The 23,284-nt window shown below is 44.5% G+C and overlaps 1 protein-coding gene across 1 annotated transcript; it reads left to right on the plus strand.

Annotated features, from left to right (window-relative positions):
• Nucleotides 1-14,308: 14,308 nt before the first annotated feature.
• LOC146007137 (uncharacterized) lies at nt 14,309-16,593 on the plus strand. Its single transcript, XM_083145512.1, has 3 exons — nt 14,309-14,674; nt 14,993-15,151; nt 15,273-16,593. Exons 1-3 carry the CDS (start codon nt 14,490-14,492, stop codon nt 15,439-15,441), a joined length of 513 nt encoding a protein of 170 aa, XP_083001638.1. The 5' UTR covers nt 14,309-14,489; the 3' UTR covers nt 15,442-16,593.
• The last annotated feature ends 6,691 nt before the right edge of the window (nt 16,594-23,284 follow it).

Genomic DNA, 23,284 nt, shown 5'->3' on the forward strand with positions numbered 1-23,284 from the left:
AAATCAGATAGTAAATCAGATAATAAAGAAAAAATTGCTAAACATTATAAAAACATTAAAGTAGGTCCTTATTAAGTGAAGATAAACATTAGCAACAACAGCACATTTTAATAAGTACCATGCAGGATAAGATGGTATATTTCAGCAATCCGTGACAAAAATTTTGCCCTGCAATATACAGTAATGTTAATTTTATCTAGGCTGTACTGTATAAGCAGAATGTGACTAATTTCTCGTACTTCTTAAGCTCCATACACATGGGGTGATTTCTGCTTAGCATATGTGCTGAGCAATGTCGGGTTGGGATCATTGGGTTGAACTAATGATGGTCGTCAGTCATTAGGTCGACATTGTTGGGTCCACATACTGGAAGGTCGACAGCTGTCTAGGTTGACATGTCACAAGGTCGACAGGTGTCTAGGTCGACATGTGACAAGGTCGACAGGTGTCTAGGTCAACACAAGCGTTAGGTTGTCATGGCTTAGGTCGAAAGTCAAAAGGTCGACATGGGGTTTTTCACTGTTTTTTTTTACCCAAATGTTGACACCGTCGACATGGACACAATCTTAAGTGCACCGCGTCCCCTCGCATGGCTCGCTGCACTCACAATGCTTCGGGCACGGTGCCTTGCTACGCTCGGCACACTATTTTATTCTACCACCACGCCATAGTGAATGGTAGTGCATGAAATACCTCCTGTCGGCTCAAAAAACAGTGAAAAACCCCATGTTGACCTTTCAACTGTCGACCTAGCCCATGTTGACCTAACGCTTGAGTCGGACTAGACGCCTTTCAACCTTGTCCCATGTCGACCTGTCGACCTTGTCCCATGTCGACCTAGACACCTGTCGACCTTCCAGTATGTCGACCCAATGGTGTCAACCTAATGACTGTCGACCATCTTTAGATCGACCAACAGACCGTATCCTGCAATGTCATACCCACTAACTGTACTTTTTTTTGCCAGGTACAGTACTGTTTTTGTATGGCCTGTACCTTTTTTGGGGTCTCCAACTGTCCATTGTAAGTATAGGAAAGGGGGTGTGGCCACATGTAAAGGGGGTCACACCCCCTTTCCTATACTTTCTTTCTGAATTTCTTAATCGTTTTTTTCTCTTCAGATGTTGGAGGGTATGCAATGTAGTGTAGGTGATTTCCCGATTAGCTAGATCGCCCATACACACATAGCGATGTGTACTGAGTAATCTGTGCTAACCACTGTGTTCTTTATGCACATGCAGGCAATCCGTCTATGGCCCTTATTCAGTTCTGATCGCAGTACACATTTGTTCTCAAAATGGGCAAAACCATGTGGACTGCAGGTGGGGCAGATGTAACATGTGAAGAGAGAGTTCAATTTGGGTGGGGTGTGTTGAAACTGAAATTGAAATTGCAGTGTAAAAATAATGCGGCCAGTATTTACCCTGCACAGAAACAAAATAACTCACACAAATCTAACTCTCTCTATACATGTTACATCTGCCCTACCTGCAGTGCACATGGTTTTGCCCATGTTGAGAACAAATTTGTACTGCGATCAGATCTGAATAAGGGCCTATATCTTGACTGCATGTGCTAAAGATCTGAGCAGGCAATGTTGATGGTACATGCACACGGGGCAATGTGTGCTTAATTTAGAAAATAATACAAATAATAAACAATCTCCCTGTGTGTATGCCCCTTTACACTCTTTTGCATATCACAAATTGTTTCTTCACCTATTTTTCCTTCCTTTATATACACATGCCCCTTATATCACCCAGTATGGACTGATTGCCTGGGTTACAAGCATTATTGCTGCTCCTTGTTTGTGGGAGGACTCATAGGAAAATTGTAGGGCTGAGCTGCATGCCAGACGTATGTTTCACAGCACTTAAAACAAAAACTATTTCTGGCGAGTAATTACAGCACAAACAGGATCAATGCACTGAGGACGAGCATCCTGTCAGCTTGTCATGATAAAATATACTCCAATAATTGACGAGCAGATATTAAGTGATGACCCTTCAGTTTTAAAGAGAGGCTTTAATAAAATTAGGCAACATGTCAGTGAGTCAGTACAAACTAAATCTTTGTAATTACTTATTATTCATTCATGCATTAACACATTAGGCCAAATAAAACTACTTCATGCTAATTTGCGAGGGATGCCAGAGATCATTTATGATATTAGATATAATGCCCCAGGAAAAACATTACCACCCCATTCCAGCCATTTCTCGTGATTTGGTTCTATGTTTTACCCGGTTATGGTATAAAACATCTACAGTGTCTAGGTCTACAATAATATGGTCGACATATGATTGTAATGGTCACTAGGTCAGCAAGGTTAAATGGTCGACAGGGTCTAGAGGTCGACATTGAAAAGGTCGACAGGGTCCAAAGGTCGACAGGGTCCAAAAGTCGACAGGTGAAAGGTTGACAGGGTGAAAATGTCGACATAAAAAGGTCGACATGGAAAAATGTTGACATGGGTTTTCAATGTTTTTAGGGTGTCTTTGTTGACAAAGGTTGACATTGACACTGTCTAGTGTACCGCATCCCCTCGCATGGCTCGCCATACTTCGGGTTCGGTGCCTCGCTGCGCTCGGCACACTATTTTATTCTACCTCCATGCCCTAGTGGATGGTAGGGCATGAAATACCGCCTGTCGGCACATGTCGGCTAATAAAGTTGTAAAAAAATAATACATGTCGACCTTTTTCATGTCAACCTTTTGACCATGTCGACATTTTGACCATGTCAACCTTTTCGCTGTTGACCTATAGACCCTGTTGACCTATTGTCTGTCGACCTTTAAATCCTGTCAACCTATTGTATGTCGACCTTTAAACCCTGTCGACCTTTTGACTGTCGACCTTTAGACCCTGTCGCTCCTTTTGACTGTTGACCAATAGTGGTCGACCTTATGACTGTCACCCTAGAGTCATTCTATGATCAGTCCGGATACCGGTTTACCCCACTGAGTAGCTAGTGCTTTATTCATGAAGCCAGAAACTCCTTTATCTGTGACAGAAGGGCTTTCATCAAATGACTTTAGTATAACAATGAGCAATGTGTCTACAAATATGTTATATGCAATACAGCAAATGTTATCTATGCTATCGAGTGTTCATGTAATCTTTTTTATAATGGCCGCACGTCACGACCCCTTAAAACCAGATTGGCCGAACACCTCAATAATATCAAGAAAGGTCTAGAGACTCATAGCATTTCTCAACATTTTAAGATCACCCATAACTCCAATAAAGGAGAAATTGTGAGATTTTTAGACATTAAAGAAATAAAAAATGACCCTAGGAAAAAGAAAAATGCCTCCCAATTAGCTCGGGAGGAGATGAAATTTATTTATAATCTCAATACCTTACATGGGCATGGTCTTAATAAGGACTTTGAAATTAAATGTTTTTTTATAATTGAGATCTTTATTCTTACTTAATGCATTTTTTTTATATATAAAGCCTTTTTTTTGGTGTAACCTTCTTAACTTATCTATTGCTATATTGTTCTTAAATTTAATGTGCATATTTTAATTGTTTTTTTATCCTCTCTTTTTTGTATATTATGTTTTTATGATGAATTCCTTGGAAAAGATTCCATTATATTGCGATAAGAAAGTGTGAATCAACATATGATTTGGCCTCCTACTAAGCCATCCCCATGTTAAAGCTACTTAAAGACCATCTTTTAAAATGCCCACCTTCAGAGCGTCAGATTCAACGCTATTCTGTTGTTTAATATTCACGATCTATCACACTTGACCGGAAGTGGGGCTACAACGCTCCGTACCCAAAACCGGAAGTGGGCGGAAGTCACTCGACCGGAAGTGGGGCTAAAACGCTCCATAACCAAGACTGGAAGTGGGGCGGAAGTCACTTGCATGGACAACACGCTGGACATATGGCGCCAAACAAGATTACATTCTGATTGGACATCAGTTCTTTAAATGTCGACCGCTGACCCGATCTAATCACATCCTTGAAAAAGACAGAAGTAGTGGTCGAAACGCGTCGGGCATCTACCTATTTGGGACACCACGAGGGGAGCCTCTTGCCGTGATACTGGTGCACTTGTTATAAAAGTTTCCGGGACCTTCATTCATAAGCGCTTGTTGAGAACTATTCCACTCTAGTTCTCCATGTATTCCGGTAATTGTTCTATCCTTTTGTGACCTCCCCACTTTGTTTTTTACCCTTTACATGTTGTTATTTTAGCCTGCATTTTGTCACCAAAAAACACAGTGTTGCACTATGTATGGTTTCATTTTATCTCCATTCATATGAATACATGTGAATATGATACATGGATATGAAAGTGGATTGAAAAGGAGTGTGATACCCAGCCGTTACTGTTTACACATCTGTTTGGAGAAGAGGAGACGCCCATCCCACTAAAGGGATGTATGGTATTTCTCCTATACTAAACTAATCTGGTGAAGGGTTCATTATTATACTACATTGTACACCAATCTGAAGTGCTCCCCTGATATTTGAGGCGGAGAAGAGGAGTCGCCCTTCCCCCAATAGGGACATCGTATTCCTATATCTATCATAGAGCGCAGGGGGGATCTGAACACTTTTTATGTGTCTTAGACACATTGCTCATTGTTATACTAGTTTTACTGTGGTGTGGGGTCACCATTTGTGTTTAGGTCCTGCCAGCTGATCTGCAGGGCAGAGATTATACCGATTCTTTATCCCTTTTTTTATCAGATTTTACCTTGGCTTGCAGAAACTCTAATTTGTCCATCGGTGCCCCACACTTACCTACTCACTGAATCCTGCAGCTTAGTCACGATTTTTGGGGTAGTCCCCCATCCCCCAGAAGAGTGGGAACCCATGACACCAGGAATGGGCATTTTAGTGGAATTAGCATACAATCATAAACACAACTGCAGGAAAAGACTCATGGACAGCTGCAACTGTGTCCAACTCTGAATCCCACCCCTTCAACAGACTCCACCCCCTCCATGAGGGCTGCTTTAAGATATTTCCTGGGCTAGTTTTCCATCCCAATCCACCCCTGAGCTGGAAAGGAATACCCATGATCATTTCCCGCTTGGCTGGGTCATACAGGCTCCACTAGGGCCGGCTTCTCGCACCCACGCATCACCACAGGCAGATTTGCAGTTGGAGGCTGTCTGAACTGAGGAACATCTCATTGCAGTGATGGCACCTTAAGTTCCTAGTCACAGTGGCTGACCCTGGACACCAGGCTCAGAGTGGGTTTAAACCACACTTCTCAATTAAAAAAGGGGTGTGGATAGCTGCACTCAAAATCCGATTGTGCAACAACTCATTAAATTTATAGCACAATTTATTTGAATAAAATATAAGAAATTCATAAAAAGTAAAATAAAAATAAAAATTATTGTAATGGTGACTCATGAAGTGCAGTTCTTCATAACAAGGTATATACACCCTTAAGTCCAATGGACCTTTGTGCTGTCTGTGTCCATTCCTATGTTGGCTCACTGTGGCCCTTATTCTGATCGGTGCGGACTTTCCCAAATTCTTTCGGATCGCGTTTTTTAGCCGTCTGCGCATGCGTGGGGAACGCTATGCGCATGTGCCACGTATGGTCTCCGTACTTGTTCTCACTAATACCGTACAGAAATGTGCACCGCAATCAGTCGGCCAATATGGGTGTGTTATGGGCGTCATGCGGAATGACACAGGGGCGTAGTTTCAAAGTGGGCTAAACTGGGCGGAAACATGGGCGAACACGGGGGAGTACACTTATTTTGGTGGGCGTGCATTCGGACAGCACACCGAATGCACGCGAACAAAAAGGGAAGAAATGTGCGGTGTCCAAAAGGCTAGTATTGCTTAGCGGACACCACTCGGTCATGCGCTAGGCAATCGGAACGCCTAATCAGGACGGACGCACCTCAACCAATGTCAGGTGAACACAATACAATCACCTAATTTACTCATTACTTGTAAATTACACGCTTCTCACTGCTTCAATTGAAAGCAATGCACCTTAAATGGACCATTACTAAACACACACATATATGCTGCAGTTTGCACTCACTTTTACACTGCAAATAATGAACACAGCTTCATATTACTAATACTAATACACATGTCACTTCTGCATGTATCAATTAATACAGACATTTTGGGGCCAAAAATAACATTTATTAAATCAACAAAGAAAATATTTGCAAAACCATCACAAAATAAATGGTACCATAACAGGACAAAAATTAAATAATATAAAAAAATAGCCACAGCAGAATCATTAGGAACACATCAGGTGGCTTCACAACAAAAGTACAGCAACAACACTTCAAGTACAGCACACAGTAATGGTAGGCCAAACAGGGCAACAGGGGAACCAAACATGACATTTGAACCGCGGGGAAATGTGGTGACCCTCGGCACGGAATTTGACAGCGGATGCTGACACACACAGCTCGATGGATGATTTGGGAAGACATAACGGTGGAGATTAATGGGGACACAAGTTCATTTGCGAGCACGTTTGCCCCTGGCAGGCTCCTTGCCACGTGCAGCAGCTCTTCGGCCTCGCCCACGGCCACGCTCAGATGGAGGGTCACGTGGAGCACATGCTGGGGAGTGGGGGGGATGTTCTTCCCCCTCTGGCAGCAGGGAGTGATGATGTTGTTAATGCACCCGAAACGGATGCTATCAGGACCCTATTGCTGGTAACTAGCTCCACCATAAGCTCATTATGGCGGAGGAGGAGGTCATTTTGCCGCAGGGCTTGATCAGCCAGCACCTGCAGGCTAGCAGCAATGGATTGCTGGGTGACAGCCATAGCCTGCAGGCTCCCAGCGATACTCTGCTGGCTGGTGGTCAAACCCTGCAGCACCTCCTCGGCCCTACGCACCCGCTCGAATGTCGAGTCTCCCTGCTGCACAATACTGTCTAGCACACGGCCCCACGTGGACAATTCAGCCGCGGACATTGGCGCCTGCTGCTGCACGGGCCTGCTACTGGGGCCAGGTGGCACAGACTCCACAACCTCCTCAAGAGATTCTTGACCAAGAGGTGGGGATGCTGTTGAAGGAGAAAATACCAATTACCACACATTCCATGCAAAATTCAAAACATCTACTTATGGCCTGGCAAATAATTACCTTCAAGCGTAGAAGCCATCACTTCCGCTGGGGACTCGCTGTCTATGGTGCTCACCCCCGGACCTCCTCCACTGCTATGCAGCACTGTGCAATCTCTTCCAGGGGGGTGAGCTTCAGCTTGGCAGGCATGAGGCCAGCCCCAGAGGTGTGGCTGTGTTGCCACCGCTCGGTCAATTTCTTCTTGAGGTTGCCTTTGAAGTCGTGCCACCTGCAATCAAAGTGTACATATTAATACATGTCACTCCTCATGTTTGCTGTAGCACCCATTGCAATGTGAAACATAATACAACATGTGCCTCCTGACACCAAACTTACATTATATTCTTTTTGACAAACAACCCTTAGAGGATATAACCACAGTCACCCTACAATAACTATCAAATCAATATCATGGCAAACATTTCTGTGCCTCCAAGCAACGTGACCACCCATTGACCAACTCCATCTAATATTGAATGTAAACATTACTGGACTTGGACTGCTCAAATGTAAAACACATGTACTTGCCTCTTCTTAACGTGCTCCGTCTCACGAACTTGTGGAGCCACTGCATTAATCTCCGCCGTTATCTCCTCCCAGATCTTCCATCTCCTTGTGTGTGTCAACTTTACCGCTGGGCACTCTATCAAATCACGTGCCCGGGTCACCAGGATGTCAAGCTCCTGCGGTTCATATGCCATGTTTCTTGTGGTTGGTTCCTCTGTTGCCCGACTGCGGACACGGCCACGGCCACCGGTTGCTGTACTTGAAGTGCTGGCCTGGCTACTCTGTTGGGAAGCCACCTGCTGTGTTCCCAATGATTCTGCTGATGCTGAGGATGGGCCAGCTGCAGCTTGGCCAGATGTGGATGGCCCATCTGGCTGCTCTGGGTTGAGGGGGACATAGGTGGTGTTGGACTCCATGCGGGCCAAGAGGTTCTGCACCACCTGTTCTTCCTCTGACTCTGAGCCAGCCATGTTTGCAACAACTGTTTGCCTTTCTAGGACCACTTTAAATACTATTTCTGTAATTGGCGTTAATCAGCTGCAACCTGCGTTCCGTACGGCCGTGTTCCGTACGCCAGCGTCAACCGTGCGGCGCATACGGGACGCCCCTTGGTGTGGAAAAATATTTCTCAAAAACCAGGAAAACTGAGTAAGTCAGATTTAGTAGCTACAGTTATGGCCAGGTACATCGTGGTTTACAACGCGCTTTTGAGGGCTCTGACTCGCGAGTTGCAGATCGCGTTATGTCCTGCGTTATGTACCACGCCATGCAATACATAGTTTAACCACTGGGTGACTAATGCTCCACGTTAAGACTTTACGCTACGGATTTTTGCTAACCAGCCACTTTTCACTAGGGATTTTGTCCTTACTTTACGGACAGAGTATTTTGTATTTATTCGCAGACGCAGCTACGTACGGTCATTTATGTAATTGGTACAGAAGCCATGCTAACCTTTGCTATTGCTAGATGACTACTTAAAACATTATTGGAGGACCTACAGTATCATACTGTACTTTACACTACGGATTTTGTCCTTACTTTACGGACAGAGTTATTTTATTTTATTCGCAGCCGCAGTGACTTACTGGATGGTCATGAACTGTATTTGATTGGTGCAGAAGCCATGCTAACCATCTGCCATCACTATATTCAGAGGCAACAGTGGCCTAATGGGTAGAGGCACGGCTTCACCATGTCAGTATCAGTAGTTCGATCCTCAGTTGGTTACAATATATTTTTATTTTTTAAACGTTCTTTTTTTTTTTTTTTAAACCAATACAGGTACTGTAGTTACAGTAGTTGGTGCTTATCAAATTCTTTCGGACTTTTCCACAAACAAAAATTCACAATGGCAGGCCTCCATGTACACGATAGTTAATACCCATACTGTACATACTGCGCTACAGAGAACGGTTTTTTTTCGCAAAATAGATTTAGTTTTTCAGGTAAAACTCCTTGCCTTGAGGACCGTGTTTCGGGATAAAATTCGCTAACCTTTGCTAACCAGCCACTTTTCACTACGGATCTTGTCCTTAGTTTACGGACAGTTTGTACAGTATTTATTCGCAGAAGCAGCTACGTACGGTCTTTTATGTAATTGGTACAGAAGCCATGCTAACCTTTGCTATTGCTAGATGACTACTTAAATTATTGGAGGACCTACAGTATCATACAGTACTTTACACTACGGATTTTGTCCTTACTTTACGGACAGAGTTATTTTCTTTTATTCGCAGCCGCAGTGACGTACTGGATGGTCATGAACTGTATTTGATTGGTGCAGAAGCCATGCTAACCATCTGCCAGCAGTAAAATCACAGGCAATAGTGGCCTAGCGGGTAGAGGCACGGCTTCACTATCTCAGTATCAGTAGTTCGATCCTCAGTTGGTTACATTATATTTTTATTTTTGAAACGTTCTTTTTTTTTTTTTTTAAACCAATACAGGTACTGTAGTTACAGTAGTTGGTGCTTATCAAATTCTTTCGGACTTTTCCACAAACAAAAATTCACAATGGCAGGCCTCCATGTACACGATAGTTAATACCCATACTGTACATACTGCGCTACAGAGAACGTTTTTTTTCGCAAAATAGATTTAGCTTTTCAGGTAAAACTCCTTGCCTTGAGGACCGAGTTTCGGGATAAAATTCGCTAACCTTTACTAACCAGCCACTTTTCACTACGGATCTTGACCTTACTTTACGGACAGAGTACAGTATTTGTACATTACAGTATTTATTCGCAGACGCAGCTACGTACGGTCATTTATGTAATTGGTACAGAAGCCATGCTAACCTTTGCTATTGCTGGATGACTACTTAAAACATTATTTGAGGACCTACAGTATCATACTTTACACTACGGATTTTGTCCTTACTTTACGGACAGAGTTATTTTATTTTATTCGCAGCCGCAGTGACGTACTGTATGGTCATGAACTGTATGTGATTGGTGCAGAAGCCATACTAACCATCTGCTATCACTACAGTATATTCAGAGGCAACAGTGGCCTAACGGGTAGAGGCACGGCTTCACTATCTCAGTATCAGTAGTTCGATCCTCAGTTGGTTACATTATATTTTTATTTTTTAAACGTTCTTTTTTTTTTTAAACCAATACAGGTACTGTAGTTACAGTAGTTGGTGCTTACAGGTATCAAATTATTTCGGACTTTTCCACAAACAAAAATTCACAATGGCAGGCATCCATGTACACGATAGTTAATACCCATACTGTACTGCGCTACAGAGAACGTTTTTTTTTCGCAACAATAGATTTCTCCAAACTCAGACACAGACCGACACCTCAGACAATAAGATGTTGATTGCAGTCATATGTTAATTGCAGTCTGCCTTTTTGTTTCGCTGGTAATTGTACATAATTCAAATGCACCTATCAGCTTCATGAAGGATTTCCTTTGTCTCTGCCAGCATAAATTCAGCTACAGATATTAAAATTGTCAAACAATCCAGTTTGTTTTTCTGCATCTAAACCGTGTAGAATTGCTACGGATCGTCTCTTCATCTCTTGCCTGTATACAAGCACGAGATTGTACCTGTACACCTTGACTATTCATTCTGCTGAATCCAAAGTCAAGTTGTTGCTGCGTTCCTGTTCTACCAAGCGTTATCATCATACTGCCTTCCTTCCGCAAGAAGAGTACAGTACTGTATCTTCTCGCTGGAGCAGTAAGTACACTATACAGTAGTACAGTCATTTGTACATTTCACTGATTGCTGCATTACAGTATACAGTAAGCAGCACTACAAAACGGTCCCTGCGCGGAAGCGCTCGGTTCCCACCCTTCCCTGAATGAAGCTGTTTCCCTTCTTTTCCTACTGTTCAAATGCACCCGGTGCAGAATACTGTATACAATCGCCTGCTGTGTACAGTATACTGTATTCAGATACTGCAGGCTGCCGCTATGAGTATTGGGGCAGATGTACAGTATTAAGCCTTAACAAGAGATTCAATCCAAGGGTGATAAGGAGAGATAAACGTCCAGCCAATCATCTCCTTTCTGACTTTTTTCAAACACAGCCTGTAACATGGCAGTTAGGAGGTGATTGGCTGGATGTTTATCTCTCCTTATCACCCTTGGATTTACCTCTTGTTAAAGCTTAATACTGTAGATCTGCCCCACTGTCCGTAAATACTAGAGTCTGTTTCGCAGACTTACTGTATACAGTATCGAGTAGTGATATCGTGATTTTTGATGCCTTACACGTTCAGTGCAGTGCAGTAGAGATAGCGCCATGTGGAATATTGTACAATGTGTTAAAATTGCCTGGTGTGTATGGGCCGCAGATCCCCGACTAGCGATGACAGTACTCTATTAGGGTGGGCTACTTTAGGCTGCTAAATACTAGTTCTCTCCGTAATACCATTGGTGTAATACCGTAAATAACGTATTTTTCCCTCAAACGAGGGGACCGGTGTTTTTCTCATGTTTACGGACTGTTTCGCAGGCTCAGTCAGTAATAGGAGCACATGTGATACTGTATCGTGATTTTCAGCCATGTTGGGAATCGACATTGCTGCACAGTGCAGTAGAGATAGCGCCATGTGGAATATTGTACAATGTGTTAAAATTGCCTGGTGTGTATGGGCCGCAGATCCCCGACTAGCGATGACAGTACTCTATTAGGGTGGGCTACTTTAGGCTGCTAAATAATAGTTCTCTCCGTAATACCATTGGTGTAATACCGTAAATAACGTATTTTTTCCTCAAACGAGGGGACCAGTGTTTTTCTCATGTTTACGGACTGTTTCGCAGGCTCAGTCAGTAATAGGAGCACATGTGATATCGTGATTTTCAGCCATGTTGGGAATCGACATGGCTGCACAGTGCAGTAGAGATACTGTAGCGCCATTGAGAATATGCTATTTAGAATAGAATAGAATAGAATTGTATGCTATTGTATTGCATACGATGCGATTTGATGCGATTTTAATACTGTACAGTATGTACAGATGTACCCAGATGCCTGTTTCATACTGTATGTGAAATGGCCCCCAAGACCCCATTTTTAATTGTATTCCCACCCTGATGGCTAAATGCCCCCATTGTTAACGCCACCCCACTATCAACGCCAACCCGAAGCGTGGCGAGCGGCGGCGTTACGCGTCCTCCGACCTTTTCATACCCCCACAATCCACGTCGGCGTGGAGTTGATTTTACAGTATATACTGTAGTGTGGCGAGCACAACGAGCCACCGAGCCCGAAGCGTGGCGAGCGGACGTGGATACCTTCACAGCTATACGCGTCCCCTCGCGGGCTTCACAGGTATCCGGGTCCCCTCGCGGGGCTCGCCACGCTTCGGCCTCGGTGGCTCGCTGCGCTCGATATAGGGATAGGAGCACATGTGATACTGTATCGTGATTTTCAGCCATGTTGGGAATCGACATGCACAGTGCAGTAGAGATACAGGTACTGTAGCGCCATTGAGAATATTGTACAATGTGTTAAAATTGCCTGGTGTGTATGGGCCGCAGATCCCCGACTAGCGATGACAATACTCTATTAGGGTTGGCTACTGTAGGCTGCTAAATACTAGTTCTCTCCGTAATACAATTGGTGTAATACTGTAAATAACGTATTTTTTCGCTATTTTGCACTCAGTCATACTGTATTTGTGTGAAAAAAATCCCCTAGCTGTGTACAAAATCCCCTAGCTGTGGGTGTTCGTATTGTAAGTACGAGGGGCGGCAGTACGCATCCTCTGACCTTTTCATACCCACACTATCCACGTCGGCGTGAAGTTGATCTTACTGTACAGTATACCGTATACTGTAGCGTGGCGTGCGCAGCGAGCCCTGCGAGGGCACGCGCATTACTTCACAAGTATTACGCGTCCCCTCACGGGTCTTGCTGCGCCCGTCACGCTTCAGGTTTGGTGGCTCGCTGCGCTCTATACAGTATACTGTACTGTAAAATCAACTCCAAACTCCACGCCGACGTGTGTAGTGGGGGCTGCCTGCGCTCGCCACGCTTCGGGTTGGTGTTGATAATGGGGTCTCGTTAACAATGGTGGTGCATTTAAAATAGTCATTACCCATCAGGGTACTCATCTGGTTGCCTGTACAATTAAAAATCGTTCCTATCGCTTCATATCACATGCGATGCGATTTTTGGTTGTACAATGCCCTGCGATGGAAATCGGGGGCGCCTTGATAATACACAAGTAACCCATTTTTTTTTTAATCATGCTACTTTTTGCCAATTTTCCGATCTACAGTAAATCTCCAAGTGTGTATAGTGTAGGCCACCAATGGGAGACACAACACTAGCAAAGTCTCCCGTCTGCTGATTTGACCAGCATGCCAGCGATGATGGATAATTTTTCATCCATCATCGCTGTGTGTGTGTGTGTGTGTGTACACCGCGCGTGCTTTCAACTTGCGGACCGCCTCTGCGCCTCCCCTTCTCCTGCCCCTGCTCCTTCCCCCTGCTCTGTGCTGTTATGAGCAGGGAGAAGCCACACATTACCGGCCGCTAGGGTTGCCACCTCATCCCTTTAATCCTGGAGACTGTACTGTATTTGGTACTTTATAACAGAAAAAAAGGGAAAGGTCACTTATCGGGCGCTTGAAGGAGTTTGTTCTGCGCTGTAATCTCCAAAGTCAAATCTTATGGGAACTGAGTTCTCACCAGTCCCATATGCGTTTAAAGATGTAGTCTCTCCAGGGCACATCAGCTGGGCTTTAGTACTGCCAAAGGTCCTGGTCCAACGATTCCTTTCTCTGTCCCATACACAGTCCACCAACGCGTTTCTTCCTCCGCAGAGGACTTTTTCAAGGTGTCCTGCATTACTGCGTATGAGCCCTTTATACTGTATACTGGTACCTGGTCTATTCCCGCTTCCTGGCCGGACTCTAATTAATTGTGTAGAACTACGTGTCCCATAGTCCTTTGCGAGGAACAGCGGGACTTCCTGTTTGCCGCTGCCGGCTTACAGGGTAGTCTTGGCAACCCTGACGCTCAGACGCAGCAGAGCGCAGGGTGCGTGTTCACGTCACTCCCGATCCGGCACTCTTATACTGTAGATCCTTTATATCGTGGGCTGTTTGTAGACGTTTGTGTAATGTCGTAACGTCACTTCTGGTTTCGTCTGAAGTGACTACAGCTCACAGGATTCCTCTCACAAAGTGCCGTGATTCCGGGCAGTGTATTTGGTACAGTACTTGTCTATTATCACGGCGCCCATCGCATTGCATACCACTAATTAAGGGAAGGCAACCCTACCGGCTGCACGTCCGGCCCCAACTTCACTCCTGCCTGCCCGGCTGCCAGCCAGTCGACTTGTTGCCGAAGTACCAAAATTTCCATTACTGGTCAGTATTTACGGTACATTACTGTATCTTGTCTCCACAGTTCCTGAGATTAAACATGCCGCCAAAAATCACCAAAGAAATGAGCCAGATCATCGTCAAGATGAAGCAAGATAACAAGACAACACGAGAGATCCAGGCTTGGCTGAAAGAAAGTGGTACTGAAGTTCATTTACAGACTGTGCGCAATCATGCTTCTATGAGGATGCGCCCCAGATACAGAACTCCTTCTCACTGCACATTGTAAGTACAGTACTCTATACAGTATTAGCAGATTCTATAATTACTGTACTGTACTGTACATTACTACTGTATACTGTACTGTACCAGGCGGCTTCAAGCTGTGGCCCTCCAGCCGTTGTGAAACTACTGTACAATTACCATCATGCTGTGCCATCGATTTGCTATTAGAGAAAGATACTGTAAAGTACAATTACAGTGTGGCAAGGCATGCCTGGATGTGTAGTTTCACAACAGCTGGAGGTCCACAGTTTGGACATGCCTGCTGTACTGTACAGTATGCTGTACAATCATTTTTGTCTGTGTTATACTGTACTATAGGAAAGTCCAAAAGATTGTAGAAGAATTAACTTGTGGTGATGATGAGCGTACTGCTGGAAAAATAAAAAACATTCTTCATTCGGACTATGATATGGACGTTTCAGTTTCCAGTGTGAAACGGATGCGAAGAACAATGGGATGGAGATATTGTCGCACAAGGTAATGTAAAATACTGTACTGTACAGTACATCAACCTTAATTTTACAATACTGTATACTGCAAGTCATAAGCATTTAATGTCTCAATGGTCCTAATTTTTTTTTACTTACTGTACCTGTAGGCTGCATCCCATGATAAGAGATGTCAATAAAGAAAAGAGAGTGATACAAGCTCAACAGTGGATTGACAGTGCCGAAAAATTTAATGATGTTCTTTTCACAGATGAAACTTCTGTTTCTATGGAGAGGTTCTCAAGAATGTCCTTCCGCAAACCTACCTTATCTCATTGAAACCACGAGCAAAGTTTCCATTAAAAGTCCACGTATGGGGAGGTATATCTCGCAGGGGTGCTGGACCTATGTTAGTTTTTGAAGGTACTGTACTGTACATTTCTACTGTACTGTAGTTTTAAACAACTCAGAACCCTGAAATGTGTACATGTTAATGGCATCTTACTGTATCTCTGTAGGGATTATGGATAAGATCTTCTTCCAAGAACAAATAGTCGATCGTGTTTTGGTGCCATTTATCAGAAAATACTATCCATCTGGACACAGAGTATTCCAAGATAATGACCCAAAACATTCTGCTTCTGCAAAATACATGGAAGAGAGAGGAATAATTTGGCAACGCACACCACCAGAGTGAGTATTATTCGAACAGCATTTACTGAACTACAGTACACTACTTATTGTACAGTCGTGATTTTATTACTACTGTACTGTACAGTATGTTAATACAGTAGTATGTACTGTACTTAACTTTTGTATGTACTGTACTACGTATACTTTAGGTCACCGGACATGAACCCAATTGAAATGGTCTGGGCACAAATGAAGAAGTTCATCAGGAATGAAGTGAAACCGAAAAATAAACAAGAACTTTTGGATGGGATCAGGACTTTTTGGGAAAAAAAACTGACACGTGTCCAGTGTATTAAGTACATAAACCATCTGGACACCGTCTTGCCTGTCGTCATTGAGCGAAATGGGCATGCAACTGCTATGTAGATTCTCCAGTACTGTATAATACAGTATAAAGTACTGTGCCTGTAAAACTGAACCCCTCGCAGCAGTCTCTTACAGTACAGTATACTGTACTGTACAGTACAGTACCTCTCCTTTTACTCGCTGTCCACCTCACAACTTACTGTATTTCCCTCCCTTCAATGTTTACTTGACATGTACTACACATTGCAGTTTGCTTGGCCCAAAATCAAGCGAGTTTGGGACAGAGAACAAAGGACTGGCAATGAAATGGAAAAAAAGTACGTTTATGATCTTACTGTACATTACTTTATCTCTCTCCCTCTCTCCCATCCCCTTCCCCTGCCAACATGTGTCTCCCCCCCCCCCCCCCGAAATCCTTGTGACCATTCAGTACTAACGCTATTCTTTTTTCTTCTCCCCTTATCCACCACATGCCACTCTACCATGAGCAAAATCAAGCGTGTTTGGGACAGAGAGCAAAGGACAGGCAATGAAATGGAAAAAAGTACGTTTATGGGGCGAGATTTATTGTGTTTACCGTTTTTCCGAAAATGCGATTTTTGCTCAAATCGCCCTTTATCGCCGTTTTTTTAAAATCGCATTTTTTTCCAGAACTAGAATATTTAATGAGGTGTGTATTCCGGCATGAAAAGTGCGACAAAGTGCGATGTACAGTAGGGCGATTTTCGGGATGAGAATTGCGATTTTTTAGTCATGAAAAGTTGCAATTTTTTGGAAATGTGCGATTTTGTGATTGAAAAAAAAAATTGGCGTGAGGTCCCCCCTCCTGTACATAACCAGCCCCGGGCTCATTGAGCCGGACCTGGTTCCAAAAATACGGGGGACAAAAAGCGTAGGGGTCCCCCATATTTCTGAAACCAGCCTGGGACTCTTAGACCGGTCCTGGTTCCAAAAATACGAGGGACAAAAAATCTGGGGGTCCCCCGTATTTTGAAACCAGCACCGGGCTCCAACAGCCCGCAGTGTCATGCCACAGCCGGGGGACACTTTTTACACAAGGTCCCCCGGCCGCACCATGAGCACCGTGGCTGGTCAGCCTTGGACGGGGTACCTGGAGGAGTGGGGACCCCCCCAATAAAGGGGTCCCCCCCCAGGCTTCACCCGTCCAGGGCTGAAGCCCGGGGCTGTCACCGGCGTCCCTGGCCATTGGACGCCGGCCTGATAGGGTTAAATTGTCATTCCTAACATTGCTTAATACAGGAGAACTGCAAGTGCCAGCAGACTTCCCCCGCAGGCTGGGACTTGGGGAACCACAAGTCCCAGCATGCGGGGCATTAATGGGCCCGCTGGGACTAGTAGCCCACCTGTAAAAAGAATGTTAAAATAAAGCACACACACAGAAAAGTATAACTTTATTACATACACATACACACACACCTCACTTTTACACCACATTCTTACCGATCCAGGATCCAGCGCTGGTCTCTCTGCAGCAGAGCCGGACAGCCCGCACTGACAGCGGGCTGAACCGGCTTCCTCCGACGCAGCTCACAGCTTCTGTCGCGCTGTCCCAGCGCGACACTGGCTGAGAGCGTGATTGGGCGATGCGCCTCCATGGAGACGCATACAGTAGCTCAGCCCTGATTGGCTGAGCTAGGCGTCTCCATGGAGACACATACAGTAAGCCGGAGACCCTCTCAGCCTGTGTCGCGCTGGGACAGCTGTCCGGCTCTGCTGCAGAGAGACCAGCGCTGGATCCTGGATCGGTAAGAATGTGGTGTAAAAGTGAGGTGTGTGTATGTGTACTGTATGTAATAAAGTTATACTTTTCTGTGTGTGTGCTTTATTTTAACATTCTTTTTACAGGTGGGCTACTAGTCCCAGCGGGCCCATTAATGCCCCGCATGCTGGGACTTGTGGTTCCCCAAGTCCCAGCCTGCGGGGGAGGTCTGCTGGCACTTGCAGCAGTTCTCCTGTATTAAGCAATGTTAGGAATGACAATTTAACCCTATCAGGCCGGCGTCCAATGGCCAGGGACGCCGGTGACAGCCCCGGGCTTCAGCCCTGGACGGGTGAAGCCTGGGGGGGGGACCCCTTTATTGGGGGGGTCCCCACTCCTCCAGGTACCCCGTCCAAGGCTGACCAGCCACGGTGCTCATGGTGCGGCCGGGGGACCTTGTGTAAAAAGTGTCCCCCGGCTGTGGCATGACACTGCGGGCTGTTGGAGCCCGGTGCTGGTTTCAAAATACGGGGGACCCCCAGATTTTTTGTCCCTCGTATTTTTGGAACCAGGACCGGTCCAAGAGTCCCGGGCTGGTTTCAGAAATATGGGGGACCCCTACGCTTTTTGTCCCCCGTATTTTTGGAACCAGGTCCGGCTCAATGAGCCCGGGGCTGGTTATGTACAGGAGGGGGGACCTCACGCCAATTTTTTTTTTTACTTTTACACATACTGTACAGTACAGTACTGTATTTTAACAAAGAACCATACACAGATCACAATGATCTGTGCATGGTTCTGACAAAATCGCCATGTTTCTGACCAAACCGCCAGTCAGGATCAGGTCAATTTTTTTTTTGGAACTTTAGACCTTTTTTTTTTGGCGATTTCCAAATTCGCATCTCATTAAAAATGCGAATTGTATCTTTTTCAATGGGGAAAACATCTGGATGCGAATTCCGGAGTTAAAAATAATCGCACTTTTAGAAAAGTGCGATTTACAGTACAGTATGCCGCAAATCGCCACCCATTAAAAAATGGATTTGGGAAAACAATGAAAAAACGGCCGTTTTTGCGATAAAAATCGCCAAAAACCCACCATCGATCTCTAATACTGTAAATGTCACCCATGATCTTACTGTACGTACATTACTGTATCTCTCTCCCTCTCTCCCCTCCTCTTCCCCTGCCAACATGTGTCTCTCCCCCCCCCCTGAAATCCTTGTGACCATTCAGTACTAACGCTATTCTTTTTTTCTTCTCTCCCCATACCACTCTACCATGAGCAAAATCAAGCGTGTTTGGGACAGAGAAAAAGAGAGACCCACTGCCTTGGAAAAAGCTTTCTTGTCACCTACTGTAAAATACTGTACTTTACTTAAAATACTGTGTTAGGACTGATTGAATTACTGTACTTTTTTATTATTATACAGTATTCTATATATCATATACTATACAGTATATCATATCACTTGTTATACCTGTACTTTCTTATTTCTGTAACCCCCTTTTGTCCATTAGGGACTTAAATACAACTTGATTGCGGAGTTCTTATCTCCTTATTCCTATACAGTGGTCGTGTCTGTTTTATTCGCATAATAGCGATAAGGTACATTACGGACACTGTCCGTTAAGGTATATTCGCAGATTAGAGACAAAGTACTGCGAAGGGATCTCTTATTAAGGTATTGGTTCTTGGTGTATAACATACAATAAAAGGTACGCTACGCTGCGCTACGTTTTGTTCGCACGTAGTTAGGTATAAAGGGTAAGCAGGTTGCGGACACATTACGTAACCTGCTCTTTTCACTTATTGTATCTCTGGTCATATTTAATCGCCATTAACAATACAGATATACTATACAGTGCTACCTGCTGAGACTTGTAGTGCAGCAAGCAGGAGGAGGAGTTTGCAGGTGCACACTAAATATATATGCTAGACCTTTTAATATCTTGCTATATTGCATTTGAGGTTATTAGCATAGTAATGGCCAAACTCCTCCTCCTGCTTGCTGCACTACAAGTCTCAGCAGGTAGCACCTCATATGTCCAGGGTGTGCAGTTTAGGGCCCCTCCCCCTATGTACTATATATTGTGTATTCATACACACTGGAAGGAACTAGAGACGCCTTCCTCCTTAACTTGCACCCCACCCACCTGTCCCAAATTGATTTTAATTAGGTTGGAGTCCCAACATTCAAGACTGCACACCTCAGCTTGGCACTATGAGGGTAAGTCCTACTATACATATATGCTGGGTGTTGGTCTGTGGGACTGTGTTTGGGGCACAGGGCTCTTTGGGCTGCTGTTGCTGGGCTGCTCCATGGCATCATATCGTATACTTTCAATCACCCTTTTAGTTTGTTTAATATATATGTGTAATATCCTGTATTAACGATAATGTGTGTCATATAATATTAACACATTGTGGACACATGATGTAGTCTTATTATAAGAAACTGTGGCTGTGTATCACCCCAGGGGGGATATTCAATGTTATATGGGCAGGTATAGGAATGCCTTCACGGAAGGCAACACAGACTTCCATAGAAAGTGACTAACCTTTGATTTATATGTAGACTTCCAAATACCCTCATGGAGGGCAACATGGACTTTAATATAAAGATTATAAGTGTACACATGAACCCCTTTGTGGAAAGTATGCGCAGCCTATTAAAACACCCCTCTCAGAGGGAAGTTGACTATTCCAGACAGCCTGATGTATGGGAAAAGCTGCGTGGACTGTACCAATCTCCCTACACTAGAGGGAGGATCTATGCTCCTTGCATTGTAAAACACACATGTAAATGGTTAATAAAGTTGGAGGACTCGCGACCAGCGCGAGCCCCCTGTGAATGCCCGCTCAAACAGCTGTTATAAAAGGGAGCCGCAGGGTACGCTGAGGGGAGTCCTGAGGGAACTTGTGAAAGCAGAGCTACGCAGCCGGAGAAGCGACAGAGAGCTGTGCTGGGAATGGCTGAGAGACTTACCAGGGTGTCCGGGACCTTCAGGAAGTGATCGGCGGCAGCAGGAGAGACCTCAGGCGGAGTTGAACTCAGCGAGTTCCGGAGTCAGCCGCGTCATCGCCGGGCGGCATCTGAGGAGATCCCCGCTGCGAGATCCGGTCCGGCGCGTCATCGAGGAGGCGGAGGAGAGGTGACAGGTAGGACGGCCCTGTCAGTAGGAGGGAGCCGCGTCTTGCAGGCGGCCGCGTCATCCGAGGGGAGGACGGAGGAGGCCGCATCCTCCAGAAGGCGGCAATAGAGGTGGAGACCGGGCGGCCCTACAGCAGTCGGACAGCAAGAGGGGAGTGGTGAGTGACTACCAGCCCGCCCCCAATAGACAGTCTATTACCTCCCTCAGGCCAGCCTTTCACCCGGTATACAGTCCAGCTAAAATAGATTGACAGCGTTCAGCTGAAATTCAGTAGGGAAAACCCAGCTGCTGCCACCTATGTGTTCTGGGTGAAACCACTATTTAACAGAGTATCCAGAGACTGAGACATTTAGCTACCCTGCATTATTAGGAAAAGTACTTTCCCTCAGGCATAAAGTGGTTCATACAGAGTTTACCCTGAGGCTGCAGTCGTATTCTGGTGAAAGAAAGACTTGGTAATAGTGACTGCATTATATAGTACAGTGTGATCAGAGGAAGATTAAGCCTTGTATCAAGCAAGCTGCATTACACAGCACAACTGAACAGTAGGTGTGCAAGTAATACATCAGTCTGCACAGCCAGTGATAACCCTTGGAAAACAAGCAGCCAGCTAGAGGGATAGAGAGAGAGAAAGAAACCCTGAGCTTTTCTGTATTCAGTCATGTATTTATTTAACTGAGAAGGGAGAAAGCGGAGACACATTAATTTATCACCCCTCTCTCGGCCAAGTTAACTTCTTCCCTCAGAGATCACATTGTCTTTTGTGCAGCATAGGAAATAAATAACTTGGAGTACAACTGCCCAACATCTCCCCTAAGTTAGGAAAACATTTCCTTCAGCATTTTGAAAGTTGAAGTTAATTTGGAGACTGTGATTAGAAACAGTATTATTCCAGGCAACAGGGAGAATCGATTCATTCGTGTGTTAGTAATACACCGTCAGTAGCCTCAAGAACAGTTAATGGATATTTATCTGGCAACTAACCATTCCTATTGGATTACAAATATACAGTGCATATCCATTTACAGGGAGGAACTTTAAAACTTCAGGAAAGGGAACTAGTAGGAAATAAAAGCGCTTCTTGTTTACCTGCAACAGACAGAGACTTGTGTACACTAGTTATAGTATATATTATTGCGCAATAATAAGTAGCAAGTATTACAGTATTTGGCCATTGTATGCAATATGTACCTATTTTGTGAAAGTTAACAGTTACTTTATTGGTTTTAGAAACAGAAGGTAGGGTTGTCTAACGTTACAGTTTTTTTAGGATCCTTGGTGTGGAACGACGGAATCGAATTGCAGTCATCAGCTACCGTTCCAGTTCAATAAACTATTGGTGTATGCGGTTCTGTGATTTGTGAATGTGATATTTGTTTGTGAATATACATATATATTTGTTATTTCTGCAATAAATTGTTTAAATCTTATAACGTATTGGAAATTCCCGTGTCATCTTCAATCGAATCTGGAAAAGAAAGATACTTACCTGCAAGAAAGGAAGAAAAGTTTCAGGGCATTCAAACAGAGTTCCAGGATATTACAAGTTAAGTTTTGGCGTCTACGAACAGGATACAACCAGACAAGAACAATCTAAGTAAAGGCAATATGGCAGAATCTGACACACCGACTCCTAAATCAACAAAAAGAAGGGTTCTTCCATCTCCGGAGAGCGTAGCTGTGAGAAAGAGGGGGGAGATGGCAGAATATTCCCCTATTACCATGCCATATTATGTCGGTGCTCCATGGCTACCCTCATACTCGGGAAACAAACGCATGGCAGGAACAACAACCTTCAGGGATTTTAAGGACAGAATGCGATCCATGTTGGACATGTGCCACGTGAGCAACGATCAACAAGTACAGATTTTATTAGGACAGTTGAAAGGGCCAGCAAGAAGGGAGGTAAAGGCATGGAAAAGAGAACGAAAAGTGACAGTACAGGACATCTTTAAAAAATTGGCTAGTATATTCGACGCACGAACCCCTGCAGATTTAAAAGGACATTTGTATTCAAGGAAACAAAAGCCACAAGAATCTTTAAGAGACTTCGCCCTAGCATTACAAGAAGCTTCACACGCTATTCAGGCAGTCGAGCCGGGCGATAAGGAACAAGAGAACGAGACCTTGATCAATCTTTTTGTGGAAGGGGCCAGGGAGAAAGCAGTACGTGCTCAACTCCGGATGTGGAGGAAGCAAAACCCAGGCGGCACCTTCTCCAAATTCAAAGAAGCTATATTCCAAATACTGGGCTTAAATCAGTGCGATGAGGAAGAGGGGCACATAACCACAGATACAGAAGAAGAG

Source organism: Crinia signifera, chromosome 6 (assembly GCF_055691185.1).
Source record: "Crinia signifera chromosome 6, ASM5569118v1, whole genome shotgun sequence".
Taxonomy (NCBI): Eukaryota; Metazoa; Chordata; class Amphibia; order Anura; family Myobatrachidae; genus Crinia; species Crinia signifera.